Source organism: Lycium ferocissimum, chromosome 7 (assembly GCF_029784015.1).
Source record: "Lycium ferocissimum isolate CSIRO_LF1 chromosome 7, AGI_CSIRO_Lferr_CH_V1, whole genome shotgun sequence".
In the NCBI taxonomy this organism is placed as follows: Eukaryota; Viridiplantae; Streptophyta; class Magnoliopsida; order Solanales; family Solanaceae; genus Lycium; species Lycium ferocissimum.
In genome coordinates this window covers 31954915-31970465 of record NC_081348.1, presented here as the reverse complement: position 1 = coordinate 31970465, position 15551 = coordinate 31954915, and the positions used below count along the sequence as shown (strand labels likewise).

Here is a 15551-nt window from a genome sequence, read left to right as displayed (position 1 = left end):
TTTCTTGATGCATTAATCAAGTGTTAGTAGTTGTTCGATTCGTGAACAAAGTTATATACTACTCACTTCGTCCCAAAAAGATTGTCTTACTTTTCTTATTAATTTGTCCCAAAAAGAGTGACACATTTTTATATTAATAATTTAACTATATGAGATGATTTACAGCTACGCAAATATCTAAGGTTTGTTTTAGACTACACATTTTAAAAATCTTCCTTTATTTCTTAAACCCCTACGTAAAGTCAACCAAGCATAATCTTTTTGGTGAGAGGAAAGTACTAGTTATAATGCAGAAATTACGATATAGGGATCATACTCACTGGATAACATAGTGCACGTCTTGTCAATGCCCGGTCCATTCATTAAAATTAAAATATACTTTTTTTTGCGCGGATTATCCTTCATTTGGGGCCGTCTTTCATTTTTGCCCTTCAAATTGGTGGTTTTTAAGTTTTGCTCTTTGTCTAACACTCCGAAGTTGTGGGTTTGAATCCCAGTTCAGTAGAAAAAAATAAATAAATTTTGCAAGGCATATGTTTGGATTCCCAAGGCAGAATTTTGCATGTGAGGCAGAGTTTTGAAGGCACTTAAGGCAGAGTTTTGGCCTAAAGGTATAGGCATTAATTGACTGCTGAAAATTCAAATTATTGTTTGGAACACTGTGGAACTGTATCTTAGTGAAGTTGATAGTTAGAAATCTGAGTCAAAAGACAGATTTTTGGCCTTGAGGCAGCGTTTTGGCCTGAAGGTAAACATGCAAAATTCTGCTTTGCGAATCCAAATTCTATCTTGCGATTTTTTTTCTTTTTAATTTTTGACTGAGCGGGAATTCGAATCCGAAACCAAGGGATTTTTAGTAAAGGACAAAAGTTAAAGATTTCAAATTTGAGGGCCAAAAATTAAAGACCACCCCAAAATAAGGGTATTCGTGCGAATTATTTTTTTGCGCGGATTGCCCTTCTTTTGGGGTGGTCTTTAAATTTTGCCCCTCGTATTTGTGGTCTTTAAATTTTACCCTTCATATTTGTGGTCTTTAAGTTTTGCTTTTCACTTGAAAAGGTGGGCGAATACCTGAGGTTCTGGGTTCGAACCCCCACTCAGTCATAAAATAAAAATAAAAACTCGCAAGGCAGGGCTGGGGGGAGTGTATGCCGGATCCGGCATACAATCCTTAAGGAAAAACTAAAGTTATGCCGGAGGGGGCAGACTTTGCCTTGAGGCATATATTTTATTTTTTTACTTTTCAAGGCAAACTTTTAGTTATGCCCTATACGAAAAATTCCTTTTGACGGGAATACTTTTAGTTATGCGCTTAACTAAAAGTGCGAACTATAAGACACAACTAAAAGTATGCTCCATAAGGCGGAACTTTTCCTTAAGGCATAACTAAAAGTTTGCCTTATAAGGCAAAGTCTATGCCTTAATTAAAAGTCTGCCCCATAAGGCATAACTAAACTATGTCTTAAGAAAAAGTTATGACCCCTCCGGTATAACTTTAGTTTTTCCTTAAGGAAAAATTATACCCCTCCGGCATAACTTTAGTTTTTCCTTAAGGACTGTATGCCGGATCCGGCATACACTCCCCCCAGCCCTGCCTTGCGAATTTTTATTTTATTTTATGCTTGAGCGAGGGTTCTAAACCAAAACCTCAGGTATCCAAGCGAAGGGCAAAACTTAAATACCACAAATATGAGGAGCAAAATTTAAAGATCACAACTATGAGGGGCAAAATTTAAAGACCACCCCAAAGGAAGGGCCGTGCGAATTGGCCATCTAATATCATACTGAGAGTATCTTCTAATCCCCGTGACCAAGCGACACCTTAGTTAAGGACCAATTGAAATGGTTTCTAGTGAAAAATGAAATCCTAACTAATAAAGGAAGCTATAAAATCAAGTTTTAGAGATGTCTATGCAAACAAATAAAACAAAATTTAAGAAGCAAAGATTGTTGCCACAGCTAAACGCATGTTTTCTTCTGACAAATCCAGCTAAGAACATATTAAAATGCCACCAACTCGTGTGGTTAGCTAAATGTAACGAGGCTGACTCAGCTTATAGACTGAGACAAGAACCCAATCTCACACCACAAGATAAGGCTGCCAAGTCACTGAAAATATCCCAAAGGCTTGCTACCATCTTTCCTCAACATTCCGACAAGACAGAAGCTACACCATTAATTAGCTGTCTAATATAACAAAGCAGAGAGTTAGTAGGAACCCATGGAATAGTTGAGACGCACGTAAACTGGTGCGGACACTATCGTTATCAGGTATAAATAGATAGATTAGATAGTAGATAGAGAGAGATGGATATAAAATTTCTAGCATAAGAAGCCTAGTAGGACTTGCACCATTGACCCTCACGGCAAAGACTGAGGCGCCCCTCCTCCAAATAATAGACCAAGCAGCTATCACAATTTTTCCATTTTCTACTAAAAAATGTATGGGTCGCGTAATCTGTCTATGTGTTTATGTACATCAGCTGAGACAGCTTTGTAAACAGAGAACTAACGAATCCAAGTTTTATACACAAAAGCTGGCTGATTGTTTCTCCAGTTGTATTTTGCAATTTGGTAGATGTTACTGTTTGACTGGGGATTCAGGAGGTTTCCTGCGTTGCTGCTCATATTCCTGCTTCAGTTCCTCCAAATACTTGGAAACCTATTAAATGAAAAGGACAAAAACAAATGAGCAATAGCTTAACATATGACACCTAGAGACAGGAGGACAGAAATCAAATGAATATTCATACAGATGCTGAGAGCCTTTTATTTCCTTCTTTAGATTGTTTCAATCTTGTGTTTATATCCAGATTAAGTGTTCTCTCTCCGAGAAATCAAATATGTAAAGAAATATTATCAAGTATTATATAACTACTGGCCTTTTGTTTCCTTCTATAGATTGTTTCAATCTTGTGTTTATATCCAGATTAAGTGTTCTCTCTCAGAGAAATCAAATATGTAAAGAAATATTATCAAGTATTATATAACTACTGGCCTTTTGTTTCCTTCTATAGATTGTTTCAATCTTGTGTTTATATCCATAGCAAATAGTCTCTTTTGAGAAATCAAATATGTAAAGAAATATCATCGAGTGTTACATAACTACCCTTAAGCTAATAACAATTCTCTCACTTTAATCCTTGCATAGGCTTGGCGCCAAGTCTTTCCCACTAATAACTTTACAGTGCTAGTTAAGTTTGTACAAAGGAAACCGACAAACCGCACCAAATCGATAATCCGAATCAAACCGAGAAAAAAAACCCGACTAGTGGTTTGGTTTTAAAAAGAAATACCCGACCACTATTGGTTAGGTTTGGTTTTAACTAAAAAAAAAAGTCAAACCAAATCAAACCAACCCGACATTACATTTTACAAAATTTTAAAAATATTTTCTACATAAAAACATTTATTTATAACGCTAAATACATAGATAGCCCCTTAAACTTGGCACCTTTTATAACATAGACACTTAAACTTACCACATAGTGACCAGATAGACACTTGAACTTGACAAAAGTGTATCTTTTAAATACTTATGCACATAAGGCCTAGTGCGTGGAGTACACTTGCTTTCATGTGTTAAATACGCCAATTATTAAATGACACGTGTAATTTCCAAAAGAATTGACATATATAAATTTTAAAAGTAGAATATACAATGAGAAAAAACTAATTTAAGAATAAATACAAATATGGGAAATAAAACCACTTCTCACCCCCACCACTGCCAGGTCACTCCCTCCATTTCTTCATCCCCCCATGCCGTCCCTTCCTTTCTCACAGATGGACCATTTTTAACTTCTTCGTAGCAGAGACCTTCTTCCCCGTTCTTCTTCATATTTTAATTAATGTAGTTCTTTTCTTGATTAATTTTTTTTGTTGTTGAATTTGGACTTTTACAATAAAACATTCTCTGGCAAATTAAGTTCTCTAAAAAAAATGGCTTCAAAAGCACAATAATGTTGCATTGCTAATTGATTTTTCTTGTATTGTTTTCTGAGTGCTTTTTAGATTCGATCTAAACAAGAAAGACTTTGATAACTATGGTAATCAATTCGTAATTGTAATAACTTCAGCTAAAACGATTTGTCAAAGTATACTTTTTTTGAATAATGAACTGAAATAGTAATAATTATTTTGGGGAAGAAAGAAATAGGCGAAGGAGTTCAGTGGTTAGAGAATCTTTTACTGGTTTGGGCCGTAGTGGCCATTTTTGCCGATCATATACTCACGAAGAAGATGGACTAAAATCTTTTAGATATAAAATGAAAATATTAAGGTAAAATTAGCACTCTCACGCGCTCAAAGTTGTCCTTAAAACACACAACTTGCCATGTCATCCATGAATGTCTAAAAGTTACACTTTTGCCAAGTTCAAATGTCTATCTGGTCACTATGTAAGTTTAAGTGCCTATGTTACAAAAGGTCTTAAAAGTTTAAGGGGCTATCTGGGTATTTAGCCTATTTATAATGTAATTTATAAATATTTCTTAAACTTTTTCATAGCTTTTTGTTTTTTAACATATTATTTCAAGCTTGGAATTAGAATTTTGAATGGTCCAATAAATTTTATAGCCCATAAGATATTAGTAACTCAAATAAAACTCAACAAAAATCAAGTCAATACTAATGCTAACAAAAGAAATTCAATTCTAACACTAGGAATGACAATAATGTTGTATATCTATTTTTTAGTTTTATATTGGTTTAGAAAGTAAAAATACATAACTTAATTTTATTTTTTTCTTTGATATTTAGTCATGTAATTAATACTTATTAGCCGTACTTATTTTAGCATGACTTAGTACTTTTAGATTATGATCATTTCTATATGCCTTATAAACTAGCCGTATTTATTATAGCATGACTTAGTACTTTTAGATAATGATTATTTTATTTTATGCGACTTCATTACTTTTTGTTTGTTGAATATTTTAGTACAATGTCGCAATTTCAATATAAGAATTTAGCCAGATAGTCAAGCCAGGAAAGAAACTCGACAAAGACGGAGAGGAAAGCTTCTGCTGATCCCCAAGACGCCTTTGGTTGATGTTCACACCTGATCCACCGTCTGCACTTACTACATTCACTCTCGGAAATTGAAACAGGAATTGTAACCTCCCGATCTCTTGTAGTGTAGTCGGCCTCACAACGTGCCCCGATCGAAGAGTCTGCCGTCTCCACGGCTTTCCCTTTTTCGGGCTGCTTCGAGTGATCTCTCATCTCACATTTTGTGTTATTTTCTTAAAAAATATCTTAATTAAATAGTTGTATCTTACTAGGACTAAAGAAATATTTGAAGTACAAGTTATATATTTTGTATGAAGACTTTACCGAAAAAACCCGAGCAACCCGAAAAAACCGAGAAAACCCGAAGTTGAAAAACCCGACTTTTGTTGGTTTGATTTGGTTTATAAATTTAAAAACCCAATGCAATTGGTTTGGTTTGGTATTTGAAAAAACCGAACCAACCAGGTCCATGTACACAATGTTGTCAAAGGCGCGCTTAAGCCCTGAAGCGAGGCTCAAAACATGTTGAGCGCTTCGCCTCGCTTTATGTGCGCTTCAGTGTCATCATCAAGGCTCTAAGACATACTTTTCCTTGCCAATGAGTCTCTCTTGAAGGGCCGACACTAGATAATTCATATTTCACTTTATCATAATGTTTTTCCAATTCCTTTGTCCATATATTTGTTATTCATGCTCATTATTATTAATCTTGGACTAAACATATATAGATTTGTATTTTTTGCACCATTGCGCCTTTTTTCATTAAAGCCCACGCTTTATTTGCGCTTTGCACTTAAAGCCCCTACTAACCGTAGAGCTTTTTTGAGCTTTTCGCTTTTGATAACACTGCATGTACACCTCTAGTGCTAGTTACCCCCCAGACTTGCAATCTGCACGCGATCGACTCGGTTTGACGTTCAGCAATCATCATGCTAGGTTTTTGCTTCTGAGCTTTATCCACTTAGATTATGACCCCCTTCTTGAGCCAAACTCAGCAGCATTACAAGCCTCTACTGGTTAGATTTTACTTGTATCTACTCAAACTACTTTATTTTATGGATCCCACTTAGAGCCACGACTTTTTACTTGCCACGTTCACAAGCCTAAGGCTGTAGTCTAGTTATCGCTACGCAAGTTGACAACAACAAAAACGCATTTGAACTTCCCAATGTGGCGGCTACATATTCCATTTAAATAAAAAACTGTGGAGACTACACACAGAGCATGAACTACTATGCAATTAAGCATACTAATGGGATTAAGAATTTGGTCATACAAGCTTTAGAACTGAAGCATGAACCCTTCAAGAATTTTGTGGTATCTCCTTCTTTTTTGATAACCGTGGTGTCCAGGCCAGCTTGCGCGTACCTCGAATAATTCGACTAGGTAGCTGGCTACCTCCCACCAACATAGGTATCGGGTAACTCTGTCCACCAAGGATTGGACAAATGGGAAGAGATCACCTATTGTTTTTGTCTCCGCTAGGATTTGAACCCAAGACCTCATGATTTTCATCCCACTTGATTGACCACACCCTCGACAACTAGACCACACCCTGGGATGCTTTGTGGTATCTCTTTTCAGATACTTGTTGAAGACAATAGCCTCATCAAAGTCCAATTTTTCTACTAAACCACTAGAGGAGAATAGCCTCCTCAGGTTTCATGCGAAAGTTGAAATGTTGTACGAAACTTCTTATTTTAGATGCAAACATTAGAATAATATATTTAAGTAAATAAAAAAACGCATCAGACATCTAGGTTTACCATCCCCCCCATGTTTTCTCTGAGTTATGTCCATATTTGACTAGACATTTGTGTCCAAGTATGTCAGGTATATAAACTGAACCTACTCACTATATTATATCCTCATATGCCACAAAATACTTGTTTTAAATGGTCACATCATTTTAGGGCAATTGTGGTAAATGTTCGAGCATTAATACATTGACAATTAGAAATTCATGACATTGGCACCTTAATATCTTGTTTGGCGAGGAGAGTGTTGACTAGAGAGAGAGAGAGAGAGAGAGAGAGGCTAACCTTGATTGAAAAAGCCATTGGTAACAGTATATCTGGATTCATGGCATCCTCAGGGAAGTTGCGCAAAGCATGTATGAGTTTCTCAAATGGCAACTTTACCTGCGAAGAAGCGAGTGTTATAGTTGTTGTAGCATATAGGAGCAAGAAAAAGCACCATTTATTAACTTTTCTGTATTTAAGACTCACCAGGTCATCGTGGCAATATTTTAATAGAGCCAATCCAACTTTGAAGACGACTTTAACACCCTGGGATAGTGAATTTGGTAAGCTCAACGATAAATTGGAATCAGAGAGTGGATAGTGATGATAGATTACTGACCTCAAAAAGGAAGACATCCCAAATTCTGAGAGCCAAGTGAAATGGGAAAGAGTACGAAAAGACAGTTATGAACCACTGACTTGCATACATGCTGGGATTTATCATTTCCTGAGCAAAATGCTCACCTAACTTCGGCATGTGCTCTTTCACCAAACGATCAAACTGAAAAAGGTATTGCTGTACAAGCGGCAATCCTACCTAGTCCACATGTACAACATTTATCATTTTAATATAAAGTAGGGCATATAACAGATGCTATATAATCATTTTAAAGAGACAAAAACTTCTTAATATGTGGAAGCAGCTGAAAGTCTCAAGAGAATTATGGCTAACGTAAAGGAACAGAGAACATGATAGGAGAGAATTCATGGATCATCATCAGAAATGAGGGAATTTCATTAAACATATAATATTAAACAGAACTGGACACCAAAAAACTTGGTATTTTGATTCTCATATATTGATTCTTAACTGATTGGTTTATCACAAGTATTTACTGCAAAAAAGCAATGGACCAGCTTATCAGAACTTTGTGACAACTTTAGATAGGCTGAAAGCAACCTCAAGGCAATTATCTGCAGCTGACAACTTCATTAGTGTTTAAATAACAAAGTACCACACACATCATCATGTTAGACTTAGATCACATGATATGTGATGAGGCCCAACTCTCACTTTATTAATATATGAAGGAAGAGCACAAAGAACACAAATAGTCCAAGAGAATAAAGCATTCCAATCTTGCCAAAAAACTATTCCAAAGTTACTTTGAATAAACCTATTGCTCCAGACCATGAAGATGAGATTACCACTCTGTTCCACAATCCAAATTCAGTAGAAACCTAAAAGATATTGGTATCGAGGACTTACAGAAACTACTAGCATATTAACTGTAAGAATGAATTCAATTAAAAGGAGACTTTAGTTTGGGACCTTCCAAAATATTAGCCACGAATTAATCTCTATCCAACTTTCACCACTCTAAGAATTCAAGTCCATTTAATTACAGTGACATCTTCTCTATCAAGCTAACTTTCAACCATTAATTTACTCTTTTTTCCGTTACAAACTGATATAACACACAAGGCAAAAATGAATATCTTAAAACTCTGCCAAAATCGAACACCATCATATAAATTGGATAGGAGAGAGTAGCTTGACACTAGACATGTAACAAATTAAACAGCATTGTATAAATTGGAAAGGAGAGAGTGGCTCATACCAGACAAAGGCTCTATATGCACGCAGAAACACATCATGTTGTCATGGTTAAGCTATTATATGGACCCTAGACTATGAATGTGATTTTCTGAATTTGGATCCAGCTGACCGCATTAAGGATTAAAAAATAAATTAAAAAGTTCTGTGTTTAACTTGGATACCATGGTCAATAGTAGGGTCAGAAGGAACAGTCAAATTCTTCATGCTTAGGAATTGATCAGATATTTCACATGCAAATACTTTTTAGTTCAAATGTATTGACCATCTACATTTATCAGGGGTTGCATCAAGCAGTTTGAAGGTTGAGGTTTACCAAGTACATTCCTTCCATAGGAGTGTGAACGGCTCCCTTCAACAATGCAACCAGTAACCAAAATGCATCTTCTTCACTCATGTAAAGAAGAAGTAGACCTGCCACGAATCCCATGCCCTGCAATCAAAATGATCAGTATCATCCGAAATCAATAAGCATACATTTAGACCACCCGTGAATCAATAATTTAAGGATGTATACCTGTACGTATCCAACATCTCGATCAAAGACAGAATATGCTTTCAAAACGTTGTAAAGAGACCTTTGACCAGGTCCATGTCTCTGCTGAAAGAAAACATGTGAAGGAAATGTGCGAGAAATATCTCGAATAATATCCAATTCGGAAGCTGATGTCTCATATATGACTAGTTGCTGCAGCAGATAAAACGTCAATCAGATCAGTGATTTCCGTTACACAGCTAAAGCAAAAATGAACAAGCCAAGGACAGAGCAATCAGTTGAAAAGCGGCAGATTACAAAAATTGGCCAGAAAAGTGTAGGACTTTAAGCTTTCTCCTAGGGTCACGCATTAAATGTCTCCATTAATGCCCAAAACTAGCAATAGAACATTTTCCGGATATAATGAAAAAGAATAACTCAAAGTTGGACAATTTTTTTTTTTTTTTTGATAACTCCTACCTCATAAACTCCAGGATTCAATAACAAGAGGTCCCGACTTCCAGAAATTAGCTGCCAGACAAGGCCCCTCAGACAATCAGGAATTCCTTTCCGTATTCGTCTTTTAACAACATGTGGTTTCCTTCGAACATACTGCTTCCAATCACTTCCTCCAACACCTATCATTTTTCTCCATTTTCTAATCCTTCTTTCATCTCTGCAAAATATTTGGAGAAATGTAATAAGACATCGACCAATCAAAAATCAAACCAATCAAAAATCAATCTACTACACCTCAATTCTAAACTAATTTGGTTCAGTTGTACTTGTATCTATATATCCATTCCACTCTATTCAGACCCATTAAATGCTGTAATTCATTATACATAATATGTTGCATAATAAGGGTAGCCCTACAATTTACTTCTCATACACGAATATTACTTATAAAGGTTGCGCCAACTAACATGTGAACACCAGTAGAAATACTGCAGAAACAAAGTTGTTCGTCAAACGAAAGCAGCGCATTAGAATTTTTTTTTTTTTTTTTTTTTTTAATGACATGGGAACCCGCAGCCGCTACCCTTCGGGTGCGCACAGGGTAAACCCAGCTCTTGTGCAATAGCTCACAAACCACACAGGAGAGGTAACCCGCACTAGGCAAGCCCGGTGCGACAAGCTCGGCCCATAAGGCAAATCCCCTGCTGGGTTTCAAACTTGAGACCCCATTATGAAAGCCCCATGCTCAACCAACTGAGCCACCCTTATTAGGCAGCGCATTAGAATTAGTTACTGCTTAATACGGAGTTTATTGATTAAACATCTGAAGAAGCACCATTTAAATTTTGTGAAATTACAAAAAATATGTTTACATTTCAGTCTACAGGATGACAACTCGGGTGAAAGTGCAGAAGTGGAAAGACGAAAAAAAAATTATAAATCCAGTTTAACTACAACAACTAGTGAATAAAAAAGGAGTTCCTTACCTCTGATATTCAAAGGCCGACCGACTCCTTGCTAAACCTTCAGTAGGACTATGTTCCTGCTTCACAAAACCAAATCTATCAACTCGTATGGGACCAACCGGGCCTTCCTCATTTTCATCTACTACTTTACTTTCCATTGCTAACCTAAAACAACCCCAAGACTACAACATTTCCGGGCACTCCCAACTGCATGGACCAGTAGTACACAATCTCCTAAACCCTGAACTGCAATGAAAGGGTCTGCTTAGTAATAGATACGAACATCGTAAAATTAGAAAAAATCCTTCCAATTTATCACAAAAGGACATAGGAGTATTAAATAAATTCACCTGAAAAGTACTTTACTAATACCAATTTGCTTTGTGGGATGATTTCCCCACGGCCTCACCCTATCAAGAAAACATAGAAATTTTAGGCCCCTTCCAAATATTAAAACCAGACAATCTAAAAATTGCATCAGGATCACACACCAAGCACTTGTTTCCTTTTTGATCATTTTCACCTGATTAATCAGTTATATTTAGAAAAATCACTTTTACTTATCACAATCTGGTTATTGCATGAAAAATTGATTCTTAGTTATCTGACAGCCATTTTTTAATACATTAGAACAAGCCCAAAGTAGCAAAAACCAAGAAAGGCAAAAAAAAAAAAAAAATGTAATGAGGGTAGAGATGAATATTAAAATATCATACAAATATATCTACCATTCATATCAAACAAACGCCAAAACAAGAACAAACAGGTTGGAACCAATTCCCATCAAAATTCAAGCCAGTAATATCAAGATTGAGAGAACCCAGATTCAATTTTAAATAAAGATAAAAAACTTTATACCAAGACTGAGCAATTTCTCATCTACAAATCATATTTTGCGTTAATTTTAAAGGGGGCAGAAAACCAACCTGGATAAATAATTCCAGCATTATGGAGAGATTAAACTATGTGATTTAATTTTCTTGTTGACACAAATACTATGATTTTTCCCAAGAAACAAGAAAAGATTAGTTAAAGAAAAATTGTGGCTTTGTTAACAACATAGCTTCACGTGTGCATTTTACGTTTTTTAGGCACCACTGGTGAAGCCGTGTTTTCAGGGTGGGTTTAAGATAATTAATAATCTCCTTTTCATTTATTCATTAAGTGGAATTTATCTTTCTTCTTTTTGGTAATAAATTGGGATAAATTAATGACTCGTCGGTTTCTTTTTCTTTACTTGATGATCTACAATAACGTATTGGAAATCGGAATGTTATTGATATCTAATTACTAATAACATTTGGCTACGCGATGTTACTTGGGAAACATTTCAAATAATTCTTATTTTGATTCTCTTATTTATAATTGTAAGACACTAATAAAATATTTTTAATTACTATTTATTTCTCTAATTAGAAAAAATTAAACTGCTCACGCTTTAGCTAGGACGGCTATTTCTATGTTTGGCTCTATGGAATAGGGTCTGTCCCACCATTATATTCTTTATTTCTAATGTACTCGCTTTTGATTTGAGTACTAATTGAAAAGAAAAAAAAAATCTAAAAACAAATACGTAGATGTGGAATAATTTATATAAGTTATTCCGGATCATTTTATATTGTGTTTCTTTTTATTATAAGACCAGAAAATATTAAATGTCAGAAACAATGTCATTTAACGCACCAAAACTTAAAATTTCTTATATTGTTAGATAAATATCACATATATGAAATGCGAAATATGAATAAAATATGAATACACAATATTTTATCTAATTAATACTATTGATAAAATCTGAATTTTTAATGTGAATTCATAGAATTATCAATAATATAGTTAATTAAAATGTTGTCTTTCAAAAATGATGGAATACGAGTAGAATATTAATTTTTTTTCACTTCCATCTCATGTCTAGTATCTATATTGAGGTGGATTCGCTCCCTAACGAATGTTATTTCGTATTGAACCCAATACCTCTGCCACCTCACAATCCTTGTTGGTTGAACAAAATATTTAAATGTATATTTTTTTTTATATAGGGGTAAGGGAAGGGAAAATGGGAAAGGAGATTACAACGTGGGGTTAATTTTTTTTTTTTCATTACATAGGGGATAAGGGAAGGGGAAATGAGATTAGATGGGATTTGGCGCTCACCAACAAAAAGCAGAGGGTGAAAGTTTTAACCGTTAAAAACTTAAAATAACCACTTAATATTTTCCTTCCCCAACGTCTCTCTCTTACTATATCCTATATATTTATATGTATTCATTTTTATAATATTAGTAATAATTCCTCAAATATAGCATAGATATTCTTGTTGCAAAGATTGACGGCATAAGTTTCGTAAACTTTAAATTGTTTGGTACGTTTCTCCAAAGATACGGCTTTATGGATACCAACATTTTGCAACAAGCCTTATCAGCCCTCTTAAATGGTATTCTATTTGTCAATAGACAAGACCGAGTAAGAAGTAGAACTCGTTGAAAAATAAATAAGCATATTGCATTTCATCTTTTCACACTGTCACTATAGTTTAACATATATACATTTTTTTTCGGTAACTAACATAACATATTAATTATAGTACGTTATTTTCACATTTTTATAGTTACAAACTAATGTTCATCATAGAATTTTTCTTATAATTAGTTTAAAAATGACTTGATTGTATAAATATTTTTTACATCGTAAGTTCATGAGTTCTTTAGTTTATAGGAATATTGCATCTTATTATATATACTTTTTATGTGGTGAAAAAAATAAAACTCATGACCAATTAACTCCAAATATAAGTCTAACCCCTACTATGCAGAGGCGAATTTAGGTATCAAATTTGGGTCACGTGAACGCGTCGATCGAGGCATACTTTCGATTAAACTTTTCGATATATTATGTGTATAATTATGAAAATATATCTAATATTAACTAAAGAAACAAATTTTTATTTTTTTTTACATTTCGTTTTATATTCAAATTTCGGTGCAACAGTGAAAGAACCTTTGCTTGGGGTTGTGTATATTTTCTCATGGTCTTGGGATCGAACACTGTCACTATAGTTTAACAGAACATATTAATTATCCTGCATGTTTTATGCTTTTTTTTCCTTCTAAAGCAGCCTTTTAACTTTCCTTTTTATATTATTCTAAATCCCGTTTCTTCTATAATTCTAATTACCCATAAGTAAAAAAAGTGTTTCTTTTTAACAAACGTGTTTCTTTTATATTACATCTAATGACCTTTTTTTTCCCTTTGTTTCTAATTATCCAAGTCCCAAAAGGCCAAAAAAAAAAAAAAAAATCAAAAAAACCCCTAGGCGCTAAGCTGCGAACCAATTGCAAAAGAAATCAAAAAACTCATGTCTAACAGTTAACCTATCCCTTGAAATCTTGGATTAACCTTCTTATTATGTCCTTCAGGATATAAGCAAAACCTATTGAATTAATCCGAACTTATACCTGATAATATTGTAGCACCTTCCACCATGTCAAGAAGTAGGACAAGAAAAGTACTTACCTAAATTTATACATAATACATTACGTATTTACAAAAGAATACAATTTACTCAAGAAATTACAGAAGGAAAAAAGGAAAAGGAATAGCAAAAGAAATTAAAAACACTTCGGTTGCGCGGCGTGAAACTGGACAACCTAGTTATGCAATGTAGACAGACAACTGACAGGTGGTCATTGGAATCTTGACAAAACTTGAAAGCTAAATCAGTGGGGGAATATGCTACTCCATTGGGTTTTAATATTAATTACATGATCTAGACTCAACCTGAAAACATCTTTTTTTATTTTTAAAGAAGTTAACTGTTGGCCATCAAATAGATTTCTGGCGTTTTTGTAAAGACATTCTGATCATGATAGGTCTTCAAATAGATTTCTTTACTATTTTATTTTTTTTCTTTCAAATCTTGAATTGTGATAAGTGTTATTTTTGTGTGTTTCTTAGATTTGATTTGGAAAAAATTAGTAAATCGGAAAACCTAACTCAAAGTAAGAGATTAAACAATTTAACCTGGCTAATATAACTAAGTTATTCAAATTGGCAAAGAAAGAATTGAGTGCGACACGTTACAACTTACAAGACTGTCCAAGACTCTGGCTTTTACCAATAAGCTAAGTGTTTTTGCCTTAGTTTCATTTTTCTTCCTATTATCTTCCACCATTTTTCCTTATCTTTCTTGGTTGTATAATGTTCTTTTAGTTATGTTTCATATACTAAACGAACCCACCTGAAGAATACGTCTGGGGTAAGCTATTCAGTTTCGTTATTTATTAGCAGGTGCGTGGGGGCGGGTTGCGTGTTAAAAGGAGTGAGTAATTTTAGTAAAATCAGGTTATTTGAGCATTACGTCTGATTGGGGTATTTTTATAAACTTTGCTAACGGTAGGGTAGAAATAACCCAACTTGTAACGGGGTAAAACTAGCTAATAAATGAAAGTATTTTTTCCGTTCCACAATAAGTGGTTTTTTAGTTTTTTTTTTTTTTTTTTTTTTTTAAAAATAAGTGATGTTTTAGGATTTCAAAAAGACTTTAGACGAATTCTTCCAAGATTACCCTTATTTAAATAGTCAACATTCATTAATTATTTTTTCTTTTTCTAGAAAATAGTAAAACTTATTTAGGGTTCAATTAGTAAAAATACTCCTAATTTTCTAGGAGTGAGCAATTTCTCAAAAGTTGTGCATGAGCCTAAAAAACCACTTACTATGGAACGGAGGGAGTATAGGGGTAGTTTGGACCCTTTTCCCTTTTTCTTTTTGCTGTAGACCTGTATGTTGATGAATAATTATGATATTTAGGTAGTTTAGACACCCATAAATTGAGTCAAAAGACATATTTAGTATTGGAATGAATGGAAAAAATATCGGGTAATTCTATCCTCCAAAGCTTGGATAAATGGGTAAAAATCGCCTAATATTTTTGGCCTCCGCTAGAATTTAAACATGAGACTTCACGATCTTCAACTCAGTTCATTGATCACTGGGACACAACCTTGGATAGTTGATTGTGCTGTCACTGATAATGTTCTTTTGATTGGTGATAGTAATTA

At 34.4% G+C, this 15551-nt stretch overlaps 1 protein-coding gene across 4 annotated transcripts; it reads right to left on the bottom strand.

Moving 5' to 3' along the window:
• Nucleotides 1–2308: 2308 nt before the first annotated feature.
• Nucleotides 2309–11628, bottom strand: LOC132064411 (uncharacterized). 4 transcript variants are annotated; one of them, XM_059457383.1, is made up of 10 exons: nucleotides 11418–11626; nucleotides 10842–10901; nucleotides 10513–10737; nucleotides 9548–9743; nucleotides 9110–9280; nucleotides 8909–9025; nucleotides 7375–7572; nucleotides 7242–7301; nucleotides 7056–7154; nucleotides 2309–2662 (listed from the first exon to the last, which is right to left on the bottom strand). In XM_059457383.1, exons 3-10 carry the CDS (start codon nucleotides 10647–10649, stop codon nucleotides 2582–2584), a joined length of 1059 nt encoding a protein of 352 aa, XP_059313366.1. In that variant the 5' UTR covers nucleotides 10650–10737; nucleotides 10842–10901; nucleotides 11418–11626; the 3' UTR covers nucleotides 2309–2581. The 4 variants fall into 4 exon arrangements, with proteins under 4 accessions (XP_059313366.1, XP_059313367.1, XP_059313368.1 ...); XM_059457384.1 differs by having other exon boundaries at nucleotides 10513–10732; XM_059457385.1 differs by lacking the exon at nucleotides 10842–10901.
• Between the last annotated feature and the right edge of the window lie 3923 nt (nucleotides 11629–15551).